This window comes from Platichthys flesus, chromosome 11 (genome assembly GCF_949316205.1).
Source record: "Platichthys flesus chromosome 11, fPlaFle2.1, whole genome shotgun sequence".
NCBI classification, from domain to species: Eukaryota; Metazoa; Chordata; class Actinopteri; order Pleuronectiformes; family Pleuronectidae; genus Platichthys; species Platichthys flesus.
The window spans coordinates 15,339,307-15,351,954 of record NC_084955.1 but is presented as its reverse complement, the minus strand read 5'-3'; the positions used below and the strand labels follow the sequence as shown (position 1 = coordinate 15,351,954).

The following is a 12,648-nucleotide window of genomic DNA, read 5'->3' as shown; positions in this document are numbered from 1 at the left end:
TTTTTTTATATGATAAAGCTTTGTACTTGCAGCAGCTCATTTTTGTGCATTGATTATTGATTATTCTTTATTGGTTGATTGGCCTCTGTATTCATACACATGACCTCAATGGTAATAGATATAGTATTTATTTACATTTCTAAAAACAATAAACATAGAAAAAAGAGACACTTTGACTGATAAGTGAAAGGTTTTGATGTTTTCTCTTCTTCTTATACATGCCGACCTGCCGGGGCCCTCACATCCTTCTCCCTAACAGTAACACACATACAGATGTATAATGTGTCCGTCCTCCCTGCTCTGCCACGTCCCGACATGTAAAGCACCTGGAGGAGGGCGGGGGCAGGTAGAGGGTCACGTGGTCGCACAGGTAGACGCTCCTCTACAAATACCCGGGGCAGGTTCAGCCATTGCTCCGAGATGGTGACTGCGGGAGGTTTCGCTTGATCCTTCACACGCGACGAACCCTGGATCTACTGGAGCTCTCACCTTTTCGCTCAGGTGTCGTTTGTACCGGCGTCTCCTCTCCGTGTCCACCGACTCACCGGTCGGTATCCCCGCGTAGTACTTCTTTAAGTTTTTGCCCCGTCTTTTCTGTTGTGTCGGTCGGAGTGTCTGTGCTCAGATGACGGCGCAGGTAGATTACCTGGTAGTGGCTTTCACCGCCACATCTGGCGCCAGCGGGGACCTGCTGGGATCCGACGAGAAGGAGCTGGTGCGGCTGGTCTGGCAGATGGTGGACGTAAAGAACAAAAAGGTAAAAAGGAAAACGTCTAAATCCTATTAACACACCACATAGTGCACTTAATCAAAGTTAATCTGAAGTAGAACATGTGCAAATTAAATGAGCAGTAAAGTAGAAAAGAGAATTAAACATTAACAATAATACTAATATCTATAATATGTGTTAATTAAATGGGCCAAGTTACGAGTCAGATACGTTTGTTCTATGTACACATCTATTAAACATCTACTAAAACATCTACAAGTCCATTATAAGCACTGAAGGTATCCAGCGAGTACAAATGGTGTGAGTATTATTATATGTGTAATGAACAATACGTAATAAACATATATTTACAGGTTATTTGACACGTCTATATGTCACTACACTGTCATACTCAATGTCTTGTAGTCTGTTGAGTTTCTACGTAGGCTGTTTTCAAGACACGCATGTATTTGTCCTGTGAACCAGTTGGGCCGGGTGAATGAGCTCCTCATCAAGCCTGACCTCTCCGACATGACGGAGGAGGAGAAGGAGGAGGAGGATGTGGTGGAGGAGAGCGTCGAGGAAGAGAATGGCTCAGGAGCAGAGTGCGTCTCCACATCCGCAAACCTCGAGGCAGCTTTAAACCAGGTGATAATGTCTCCCTCGATTAAGACTTTTAGACTTATCGTAATTATCAACACATAGGATATTAACGTTTTTTTTTCCTATATTTTTTCTGAACGTTCAATTTCCTCCGCAGTTTCACCTACAGCTGACAAACGAGGTGAACAGTGCGGGCGCAGGCACGTCGGTGTGTTTGTGTACAGACGGGCAGCTCCACATCCGCCAAGTGATTCACCCTGAGGCCGCCAGCAAGGTGAGCGGGCTGGGTGGATGTTCCCTCGCTGCAGCCACAGAGTGTTGTGTCAGCGCTGTGCTCCTGGTTGAACGCGGTCTCATGGTGAAAGTCGAGAGAGACGGTCTCGCAAACCTGTCTAATGACACACGCCCATGCACATACCTATCTCGTTCACTCTGGGGCAAAAAGCATCTGCTGCGCACAGGGACTCTGATGAAATGCTCACACACGTCTTCCAAACCGTGGTGTTGCGCAGACGACTCAAGCAGCTTGTGCAAACACCAATATAAGTGCAATAAAACGTCAGCTGCCACATGTTCACATCCTTCCTTTTGATTTCCCCCCTCTCAAGAACATCCTGGTGCCGGACTGTTTCTACTCGTTCTTCGACCTGCGGAAAGAGTTCAAGAAGCACTTCCCCTCGTCTGACCTCAAGGCTTCGAATGTACACATGATGGCAGAGTGTATCCTTCAACACTGTCAACACGTGAACTGTTTGTATTTGGTGTGCGAGTGGCTTTTTGAACCTTTATTATTACTTTGCTGTAAGTTGTTTATTTAAAGCTTAACTCTTGGTATTTTGGATTGTTTATCATATTAGTTCCTTGTGTGTTACATGCTCTCATGTGCACATTATAACGCTCGGAAACACACGACACACGCATTAGAGGTTTATAAGGCACCGGGTGTTGTCTGCAGGACTAGAGGTTTTGAAATGCAAATAAGGAAACAATGGCTGCACCTTACAGAGTGTTCAGTCAAACAGTGTGTTTAGCCAACACCGAAAACCCAACACACCCACTGGAACAGGAAAACTAACATCTCACTGTGTGTGTGTGTGTGGGTGTGGGTGTGGGTGTGTGTCTTGCCTTGCGTGCTATAGTTTCTCTTTCTGCTCTTTAGTTTTTTCCCCCATTGGTTTCTCCTACCCTCATAAAACCAAAGCCACAGATACGTGTGTGACCTGTTTGTATTATTCTGACTGCACCTTGTTTACATCCCTTGACCGAGTGCCCCCCAGCTCTGGGTCTACCTGTTGATGTGCCCCCCATGTGGGATCCCTCAGCCACCCCGGACACCTCAGCCTCTCTGGAGACCTCAGCCCCCCCGGACCCCTCAGCCAGCCCGGAGACCTCAGCCCCCCCGGACACCCCAGCCACCCCAGACCCCTCAGCCATATTGTCTGCAGAGGCAGCCGTACAGCAGGTCAAGATGATGGCCAGCATCGTCCTTGCACTGCTCTCTGAGCCATTCGGTGAGTCTAATTAATTACTTGATTTCACACAATGTGTTAGTCTGGCCAAGGGATTCATTGTGTGTTTACAAGTAGGATCAGCTGCTATAATTAAATCAAGACATGTTAATGTCAATATCTGGGAAATTGGGGTTTGGTGAAATGTTTTGCTACCTTCTGACATTTGACAGGCCAATCAAAAAAATCAGTATTTTAAAATAATAATTAGAACGGCACTCACCTCCGCCAAGGCCCAAAAGTCCCCTTAAATTCAAGATGCTTCAACTTGACACACTTAAAGATATCAGTCCCCTAAATATGCCAGTTTTTTTCCACCCAGATCCAGGACTTCCCTATCTCGCAGTATAAAAGAGAGTGACATGTTTTTTCCTGGATCCAGATCTGCAACCAAATTCAATGTTTTTTCCCTTGATTCATATCACGTCCACATTTTGTGGAAACCAGTCCAGTAGTCTTTGTATAATTTGTTTGTGTAATAATCTTACCAGCTGTGTTGCTTTCCTTTCACAGGTCACACATTTTCTAACTCGGAGAGAGTTAATGAGAAGTTTGAGACTGGAACCTGGTGAGTACATTTAGCTCAATACGAATATTCTCGTTGTTCTCTGTTCTCTGTTTCTGAAACCAAACTCCTGCTGTGGTAATGTGTGTGCTAATGTATGTGCTAATGTGTGTGCAGCAGTAAGATGGAGAAAGTGTGTGACTACACTGTGATCAGAGCCAGAGGGTTGCCATGGCAGTCCTCTGATCAGGATATTGCTCGATTCTTCAGAGGACTCAACATTGCCAAGTACGTTGTTGTTGGTTTATCAGAGGCGACTCTCATGTATACAGGCTTATATGTGGATTTTTCATATTTCCCCATCATATATGGGACGTGTCCATTGCTGTTGACTGAAGGTTTACAGAGTGCTATAAGGCTTTCTATGTTGTGTTGTACAGAGGAGGGGCTGCACTGTGTCTGAACGCTCAGGGGAGGAGGAACGGAGAAGCTCTGGTTCGGTTTGTCAGTGAAGAACACAGAGACCTGGCTCTGCAGAGACACAAACACCATATGGGCAACAGATACATAGAGGTAACCTGTCCGAGCCCATCTAGACATTGCAAATAAAGAAAATTTACACCACACCACCTAGATTTAATTCAGTTACCTACATGTTTTCCCTTCATACACCTGATGATAATCATTCTTTACCAACTGCTTTCCTGGCAGGTTTACAAAGCAACAGGAGAGGACTTCCTGAAGATAGCTGGAGGTGAGACAATAAAACATTGGACAGCTATCAACACCTGACATATAATTTATTACCAGCAGTAACCTGGGTATAAATTAAAACAGCATGAGCTCACATCTATTAGGTTTCTTGTTCTGGTTTTTGTACAAAATGTACAGTAGTTACATTTAATAGATTCCAACAGGAAGGACGTGCCCTGGTTTGAAGATGCCTGGTTCACTTCACAATATATTCAAACTCGCTCAAGCAACTACATAACCTAGACTTATTGTTGCATGTAGGAGTTTGCGTTCATCTATTTTCATAATTCCATTTAGATGTTTGAAGATCAGATATCTTTGTATATAGTTTTCAGTCTCAATTGCTACTATGTCCAAACTTAAGTGAAATTAAAATTGTTCCTAGAATGATAATAATTTCAACGATGTAGCTATTAAGTCATTTGACCTGCACACTGAAATCCCAGAAAACTGAAAGGATCTTAATATTAATACAATTTACCGTGACTTATTTGATGTTGTGCTACAAGGAGAGAACACAGTGCTTCATCATACAAGTGGAGTCGGGACTGAACGAAAAGTGCAAACAGTGCCACAGAAAACAAACCAAACCGTTACCCTACCAAGGAAAACTGAATGCTTTTACAAGCTACAGTGTGATCATCGTAGCTTCTTGTGGTTAAGTGGGTGTGTCTGTATCCTTGTGTGTGTGTGCCAGGTACCTCCAACGAGGTAGCGATGTTCCTGTCCCGTGAGGACCAGATCATAGTGAGGATGCGGGGTCTTCCGTTCATCGCCACACACGAGCAGGTGCTCGCCTTCTTCTCCCCAGGAGACGGCATTAAAGAGACGTGTCCGGTCAGTGGAGGCAGGGACGGCATCCTATTTGTTCACTACCCTGACGGACGTCCCACTGGCGATGCGTTTGTCTTGTTTGCCTGCGAGGAACACGCCCAGTGTGCCCTGAGGAAACACAAGGAAATCCTGGGGAGAAGATACATTGAGCTGTTCAAGAGCACGGCAGCAGAGGTCCAACAGGTATGTCAGGGTGTCCGGCTGAATGTGGGTGTGTTTCATTCGACAGTGTACCGCACAGTGGATTCGGGTGTGTGTTTAGTTTGACATTGACAAATGTTTTCTATATTTGCTTCATCATTTTTGGATTAAGGGTTTGTTGATCTCATTTGTTTTCTTATCTTGTTGATCTATTGTGGAAAAAAAAGTTTGTGTGCACACAGCTTTGAGTGACAATGTGTGGGTGTGCTCCTTTTCTCCACTGTTAGTCGTAGGAATTATTATTGGTTTAGAGCTTAAGGTTGGGAACCTGCATAACGAGATGGATTGGAACTGTTTCGTTCTTTCTCCGCCTTCCACCGCTCCCTTCTCGTGCGATGAACACATGGACTAATTTTCTTATCTATGCTAACAGATCAGTGCACGCCCGCAGACGTATCTATGCAGATGCCTTTTCTCATGCTTCTTTGTATGGCGGACTAAGTGGCTTTAGTGGTCCTCTCCAGAAATGCAAACATGCAGGTGACATGCTGGCAACAAGCCAATTCCCGTCTCACACTGAAACACCTTTAAACACAGTGTGCCCAAGTCTTTGTTGTGCACAAAGTGTGTGTTGACAGGTGACTTTATTCGTGCCCCTTTTTTAACCATACATAAGAATGAATGTATCATAATCCGTAGGTGTGTATTTTGGAGTAAGAGGCTAATAGGGCATCCATCCCTTTCTGATCGATTGACAGTCTTTGCTTCAGGCAGTGTATGTTATTTTTAAACTGTGTGTGTGTGTGTGTTTTAGGTGTTGAACCGGTACTCATCTGCCCCTCTGATCTCTGTGGCCCCTGCCCCCTTGGTATCAGTTCTACCCACTGTGTCACTTCTTCCTCCTCCGGGTGGTTTGAGGGACTGTCTGAGGCTGAGGGGTCTGCCTTACACAGCGAGCATAGAGGACATCCTCACCTTCCTGGGCGAGTTTACACACGACATCAGACCACATGGTGTGCACATGGTCCTCAACCAGCAGGTACATGCAAAAACCCGCACTGACACACCCATAGACTTCTTCTTCTGGCGCAATGTTACAATCATTTTTTCCGACCGTGCCTGTTTCCAGGGCCGTCCATCAGGCGACTGCTTCATCCAGATGAACTCAGCAGAGAGAGCACTTCAGGCCTCACAGCGGCTCCACAAGCATGTGATGTCCAGCCAGCGAGGGGCGAACAGCCGCTACGTGGAGGTGTTCCCCTGCAGCGCAGAGGAGATGGGCCTGGTGCTGATGGGAGGCTCGCTCTCACACACACTTACACACACACACAACCGGAGCAGGAGTGGGACAGGGCTCAGCCCGCCGCCATGTAAGTCCAGACGTAAGTGCTGCTGGGAGCTGGGGTTGCTTCGGGACTGCCGGGTAGGTGGGCTCCTGCCCTGGGGGCAGGGTTGCTGGGTCTTCTCTAATCTAGTACTGTGGGAGGATGAGAACATCTGGTCTCACGAGGAGGATTCAAATCTGTGTGTGAGAAACTTTGTGTTGGTGTGTGTGTTTGTGTGTTGGTGAGAGTGTGGAACGTCTTTAGTGATTAGTGTGATTAAATCATAAATTTGCATGCACTGAGAAACTTCACACGGTACCTGTTTATTCTGCACTTCACAAACTGATTAAATCTTGTAGTTCATCTTTGCAGCAGCATGGTGGGTACTTGTTTTACTCCCTAACCAATTCTCCAGTAATTCGTTAACATCTGAAACGGTTGGAAAAGTGTAAGCGAGACATCTTCCGTCTCTTCTCTTCTACATTATGTCAAAATGACTTACAACTGTCCAGTGTGATCAAATTGGTAGTGGTGGTTGTGGGAATTAGCATCAATAGACTGACGTGCCTCAGCGTCTCCTCTACTTGTCCAATCGGGAGCTGTGGGAAAGGCGGGTAGAGCTGAACGCTGGTGCATAGATGTGTAGATGAAGTCCTTCACTGTAAATGTGCACTCGTGCACCTGTAGTTGTCAAAGCAAGTTCCATTGAATAATAGGTTGAAATAAAAAGAGTCAGAACAGTGATTCAAGGTCAGACATGGCTGGTAGTGAGGCCAGGTTAAAACAAGGGTAGATACACGTCGACTGCAAAATCCTTCCAATGTCTTAATACACTGAGGGGAACGATCAACTTTGGTTTGCTTAAAAAGAATGTGGGGCTACGCTGAGGAGACTAACGACAAACTACTATACATTTTTTCACCCAATTAACCTTTGAGGGGATTAAAGCCTGATTAACTGGTTCACTGATAACATTTTGCATATCTATTATTGTCATTTATGTTCTGATATGAAAACAGAATAAACAAGGCATTAAAGATGTGCATTTAGGATTTCATTTAATGTAAACAAATATTTGTTATTGTTTATCTTCTTCAAGTTCTACATATTTGGATTTATTTGTCTTTTCATTTTAATTATACATTTATATTAAAATCATATATCATTTATGATGACATCTTAGAGCTGCACTAATAATGAAAATGCATACAATATTTTACCTCCTAATATCGGTATTGGTATTGGCTCCAGAAGGAATTCACGCTTGAAAACTGCTCACCTGGCAACCAGATATTCTCATACAGCCACAGTTGAGTTTAACGTGCTGCACAAAGAAGCCTTCGCTCTGTCACACACACTGAACGGTACATGTTTCAGGTGCTGAGTCTTTATTACTTGCGGCCATTGTTTGCAAGTTTGCATGAGCATCTCGTTCAGTAGCAAACAATGACCAGACCTAACCATTGTGACCCTGTGCACTTGTGTTGCTGTTTGTGTGCGTCTTTCTGTTTCTAAGTCGTGCGTCTCTCCCGCTGCTCTCTCCCCTCCAGGTCTATCGCCTCCATCGTACGCCTTCTCTCCTGCGCCATCCGTCTTCCCTTCAGAGGCTGCAGCTGCCCTCTACCCTCCCATTGGTCAGGTGTTGCTGACCCCTCGCCACCTGCCACCAGGACACGCCTACTACCCCAACCCAGCTCAGCTTTACATGAACTACACAGCGTACTACCCCAGGTAACCAGCGATTATTAAAGATGAACAAAGACACATGCTGATATTCGTGCTAACTACCTGATTGTCCTTTCTAGTGATTTTAATTGTGATTGGATTGTTCTTTCACTCTAGCCATCTTAAAAATGAACCAATCCTCACATTATTTATGAGGAGTTATGACATCACTGCTGATGATATTTTCGAAAATATGGTTTGGAGGAATGTTTAGGTTTGCTAAAACCCATTCAAATAATTCCAACGTTCTTCTGTACCTTACTGATGTGACCACTCCTGATCATCATTGGACATTTCTTTTGTGAGTGTTGTCGAGTCTCCAAATTATTTCTTAGATTGTCTAATAAGAAGTGTTTGTAGAAATATCTACCCTCTTTCCCATATGGAGTGAACCACTCTGTCAACGCCCTATCTCGCCATGTTTAAGAAAGAGGGGAGGGGGGGGGGTGCCTGGAGTCGCACGTTCGTCCGGAACCGCTCCAAAATGTAATTGGTCCTGCTTCGGGCTATGCCCCACCCCTCAAGAAGATTTCATGGCAATCGGTTCAGTAGTTTTTTCGCTGACAGACAAATGACGGCCTGGAAAACACAAACTCCTTTGTGGGTGTAATGAATAGATTTAAGTGGCAGCTGATCTGAACAGAGCCTCTCAGACTTTGTGTTGACTTGCAGGCTGAGTGCTGCTGAGTAAGCAAATAAGAGCCTAAACTAGCATTGTTTATGTGTTTGATTTCTCCGAGCCTTCTGTTTGCATTGGTATTATTTTGATTACATAAGTACACAGAAAAAAATCCAAGATGTCTTACACTCGCTGGAGCTAATGACATAAACATCTACATTATTTTGGTGAGTTCTATGAAAACAAAAGTTTTGAAATAACACAGTCGCATTTGCTTTCTTTTAAAAGAAATGTTCTTTGAATGGGAAGTACATTTTCGTTTGGTTGGTTTGTTTGCATCGTAGATTCTGTTTGATTCTCCAGAAATAGGCAGGAACTGTTTTCCCTTGGTTGAAAGGCATCTTGCCAAGGAGAAAGGTTGGGACAAGGGTAGTTAATAACTGAGCACTGTGGTATCAGAGAACTTGGTAAACATCAGTGACCTCTGTTTCTCCCTTGTGGGACTTTCTCTCCTGGAGAAAACAGGCTATTTACAAACGACACCTGAAGTTAATCCAACACTTATGAGCTTTGTTCGCTCAGAATTTTGCACCTTTTCAAAAGTAGTTTTTCCTGCTTTCTGGATATTTTCAGGATTAAAGTCTGTCCATGTGTTCTCTCTTTTCTTTCTCTAGTCCGCCTGGCTCACCCAACACCTTAGGATTCTTCCCCTCCCCCTCCTCCATCTCCTCTCAAGGGGGGTTGATGCGTATGCCAGGTTTGCCTTACGGCAGCAATGGAGTCAAAGAGCTGCTTAATGCAGTGCAGGGATACCAGGTAAGAGACGGCTCTACAAACCCAAAACACATCTTAAGGTCTAGCAGTTATGAATCCATACCAGTGCTCTGTAACTCCAGCGTTCACATGCTTCCCTGTAAGATCCAAGTGTCGTATTCAAATCTCCTTCTATTGTGGGTGTGTATTGTCAGGCATCCACTGTGTTTGCCCTGAGGCTATCAAACTAGTTTATCCCGTCTACTCTCCCTGTTCTGTCACTCATGCACTGCTGCTTGCTTAGACTTGAATTGGATGAACTCAAACCTCCTTTAAACTTCGAAGTGAGTGAAGAGTCCCAGGGATATATGACACATAAGAGGGTTTGTTTGGTTCATACTTCATAATTCATAAATTAATCACTAAATACGAATTAATCAAATTATAAACCAAAAAATTAAATAATGAATAATAAGATTGGAATTTCAGATTGTCGATCGCTTCTTTGACCTCCACAGTGGACCCAACAGGTCCATGTGGTCTTGAGGTTAGATTCCATGGTTACCTGTATTTCAGCCCCCTGTCTCTGTCATTCCTCCCCCCCCATTCCTCACACCACAGTACGCCCCCGAGGATGCTCTCTTGCACGCCCATGGGGCCCTGCATGCTCACGACCCGGCCAGGACAATGCTTACGCAGCCCAAAGAATGGGTGTGTATTTAAGGTGTCTAAAGCAGGTGGCAGGTAAGGATTGGTTGGGGGTTCAGCAAGTGTGTGTGTGTGTGTGTGTGTGTGGGGGGGGGGGGGGTCTAGTTTAGACAGTGATTGTAGCTGTGGCTTGGGTCTTGACTGGTCACCGAGGGTTACAGGACTCGACACGACGAGAGACGTGTTCTTTCTAAAGAGGGAATTTTCCACTAACCACGCACAGAAGCGACAATGGACATATCTCCTTGAGTTGAGTGGTTAGTGGAATTCTCTTTGATTCTCAATCAATCCTTTGGTTTTGTTTTATATCCTTGTTACAGGATGTTGTGCTCTGACTGTAGGACCCTTTAAATCTGCCTTATCAACCACTGGCTACTGTTTCTGTCATCTGAGTCTTTATAGGTAGCAGCATTTCGCTAATAGGGTAAATTGACTGTTCACTAAACCCTGCACTATACTGCCAAAACTACTCCTTGCAGAAATCAAGCCTTGGATTTCTCCATATGCTAAAACAATGTGGATTCATGGCTCAGTAGTAGTAGGTATTCTTGGTTTCTCATGATTTCGTAAAGTGTTGGTGTCTTCATCAGGGTTTTAAAACAAAAACATAAGAGCAAAAGGAAAGGCCACTTTAGTCATCTGCTCAAGTTAGAATTGTTAAAACTATCTAACTGGGGAGCCTGCCAGCTCACCTGGTAACGCGGAGGCTTGAGCTGGTTCGGTTCTGGTGGGTGTCTTTCCCATCCTCTCTCCCCATTTAGCTGTTTCTGTCCTATCAATAAAGGTGAAATGCCCAAGCAATATATACCAGTAATACCAGTAGTAGTAATCGTTACTTCCATGTGTTTGCGAGAATGCAATGACAAACATAAGAAACGTAACTCAGGGGGACGTGGTTTAGTGAGCGGTCAGTTGCTGGTGTGTTTAGTGTAATGTTCATTAGGTGGGTAATTGCAGGTGTAGCTCTCGAGCGGTGAAGAAGGTGACGGCTAACATCTGGTGTTAGTTTGAGTTTGTTGCTTTTGCACTGGGATAATAAACTTCTGTCTCTCTCTCTCTCTGCTTCCCCCCTCCAGAGTCCCTTGGAGTCCGTTTCCCTCCTGAACAGCAGTCTGATTGGTCAGTCCAGCGGAGGTGACGCCGCTCTCATGTCCCTCCCCGCTCTCATGTCCAAGCAGGCAGGACAGTACCTGGACCTGACCCTGCTGTAGGGTCACACATATACTGAGGTCATGTGACAGTGACTTGTAATGTATTGTTAGGTTTAAAAAAAAAAGAAAAGAAAAAAAGAGTCTTTTAGCTGTGTTATTTATATCTTTAAGATCAGAAATTAATGTATTTTATACCAAAATCATTGGGGCCTTAGCCCAAAAAATAGTAGTTTTGTCTTATATTGCACAGTGTGTATTTTAAAAGCTTTATAGAGATTTTTTTTAAACATGTTACGATATTTTAATCACTCTGATATATTTGCTAGCCAAACTAGAGAAGAAAGACCGAGTGGCAACCGAGCTAAATCTTTTCTGAAGCTTTTCTGTGAAGAGTGAACGTGCGAGTGTGAAAACGATGAGAGTGAGTATTACACATGGCTGTGTTGACGTTTTAATACTCAATCTGTTTATGCAATACATTTTATGTTTATACACATTTGATACAGTACATAGTGATTGTATTGGAAGCTTTAGTGCATGAAGAAGTTAGTAGTGAAACTAAGATGTTTACATTATGCCAAATATCAATGCACTGCTAATCAATAAGACTATTAACGACTATAATAGCAGTATCTTTGAATGACTATGTTACACTGTGAGTTAGTCAAATAGTCGGATCCTTGCGTCAGACTTCACTTACAAAAACAAAAAAAGGAAATGTGACATCTCATACATCCCTTGTTGTGCGCCCTGTACGGGTCAGGTTCCTTGTTGTGTATTTGCCAATGTTCTCTTGCCTTTTGTGTTTGGATTCCCACCTAAAAAAAGTATAGCCCTAGTTCTAGTAACCTCACCACGGGGTTGTACACTTGTGGATAATTTCTGTCAAAAGCTCTCAACTGAACGAGTCGATGTCAGGGAACCGGAGTTTGTTTCTGGCAGATTTGATTACATGTTTTTTGTAAAGTAAAGACTCATCAGTCCCATCACACTTTCCCTTGTCTTCCTTCCACAACCTGCGCTGATGTTGGGAAATGTGATCGAGTAAACAGTTAGGTCTAACTAAATTCCTTTGCCAATTCCCCCGATAGCTAAATCCTTTGGAGAGCAGGTGGAGAGGAGGTGAAGCACACCTCTGATGTGCAGCTCATGAATTGAATTGCCATTTGTGCCCTGAAAAGTTTGGGCTCCGTGTCGCTGTACTCACATTCCACAGTCGGAGCGCAAACTCCTTCTCAGGATGTCCCGCTGTGGCCATGCTGAAAACAATAAATAAACATAACATGAAGTCGGCTGATCTCCAGTTGTTTGATT

The 12,648-nt window shown here is 44.1% G+C and overlaps 1 protein-coding gene across 4 annotated transcripts; it reads left to right on the top strand.

Moving 5' to 3' along the window:
• Nucleotides 1-210: 210 nt before the first annotated feature.
• esrp1 (epithelial splicing regulatory protein 1) lies at nucleotides 211-12,626 on the top strand. 4 transcript variants are annotated; one of them, XM_062399625.1, is made up of 16 exons: nucleotides 211-757; nucleotides 1,196-1,357; nucleotides 1,470-1,586; nucleotides 1,921-2,032; nucleotides 2,590-2,823; nucleotides 3,334-3,388; nucleotides 3,503-3,613; nucleotides 3,766-3,898; nucleotides 4,037-4,079; nucleotides 4,776-5,095; nucleotides 5,868-6,092; nucleotides 6,183-6,423; nucleotides 7,929-8,109; nucleotides 9,397-9,538; nucleotides 10,097-10,186; nucleotides 11,260-12,626. In XM_062399625.1, the coding sequence occupies exons 1-16, from the start codon at nucleotides 626-628 to the stop codon at nucleotides 11,392-11,394; spliced, it is 2,433 nt and encodes an 810-aa protein (XP_062255609.1). In that variant the 5' UTR covers nucleotides 211-625; the 3' UTR covers nucleotides 11,395-12,626. The 4 variants fall into 4 exon arrangements, with proteins under 4 accessions (XP_062255609.1, XP_062255608.1, XP_062255610.1 ...); XM_062399624.1 differs by having other exon boundaries at nucleotides 6,183-6,435; XM_062399626.1 differs by having other exon boundaries at nucleotides 6,183-6,435; nucleotides 10,097-10,219; nucleotides 11,260-11,395.
• Nucleotides 12,627-12,648: the final 22 nt, after the last annotated feature.

Excerpts from the sequence above, each read along its gene's own strand:
- esrp1 (XM_062399624.1), top strand. The coding sequence starts at position 626 with ATGACGGCGCAGGTAGATTACCTGGTAGTGGCTTTCACCGCCACATCT. Across the intron at positions 2,824-3,333 it reads ACTGCTCTCTGAGCCATTCG|GTCACACATTTTCTAACTCG; the intron begins GTGAGTCTAATT and ends TTCCTTTCACAG. Across the intron at positions 5,096-5,867 it reads CGGCAGCAGAGGTCCAACAG|GTGTTGAACCGGTACTCATC; the intron begins GTATGTCAGGGT and ends TGTGTGTTTTAG.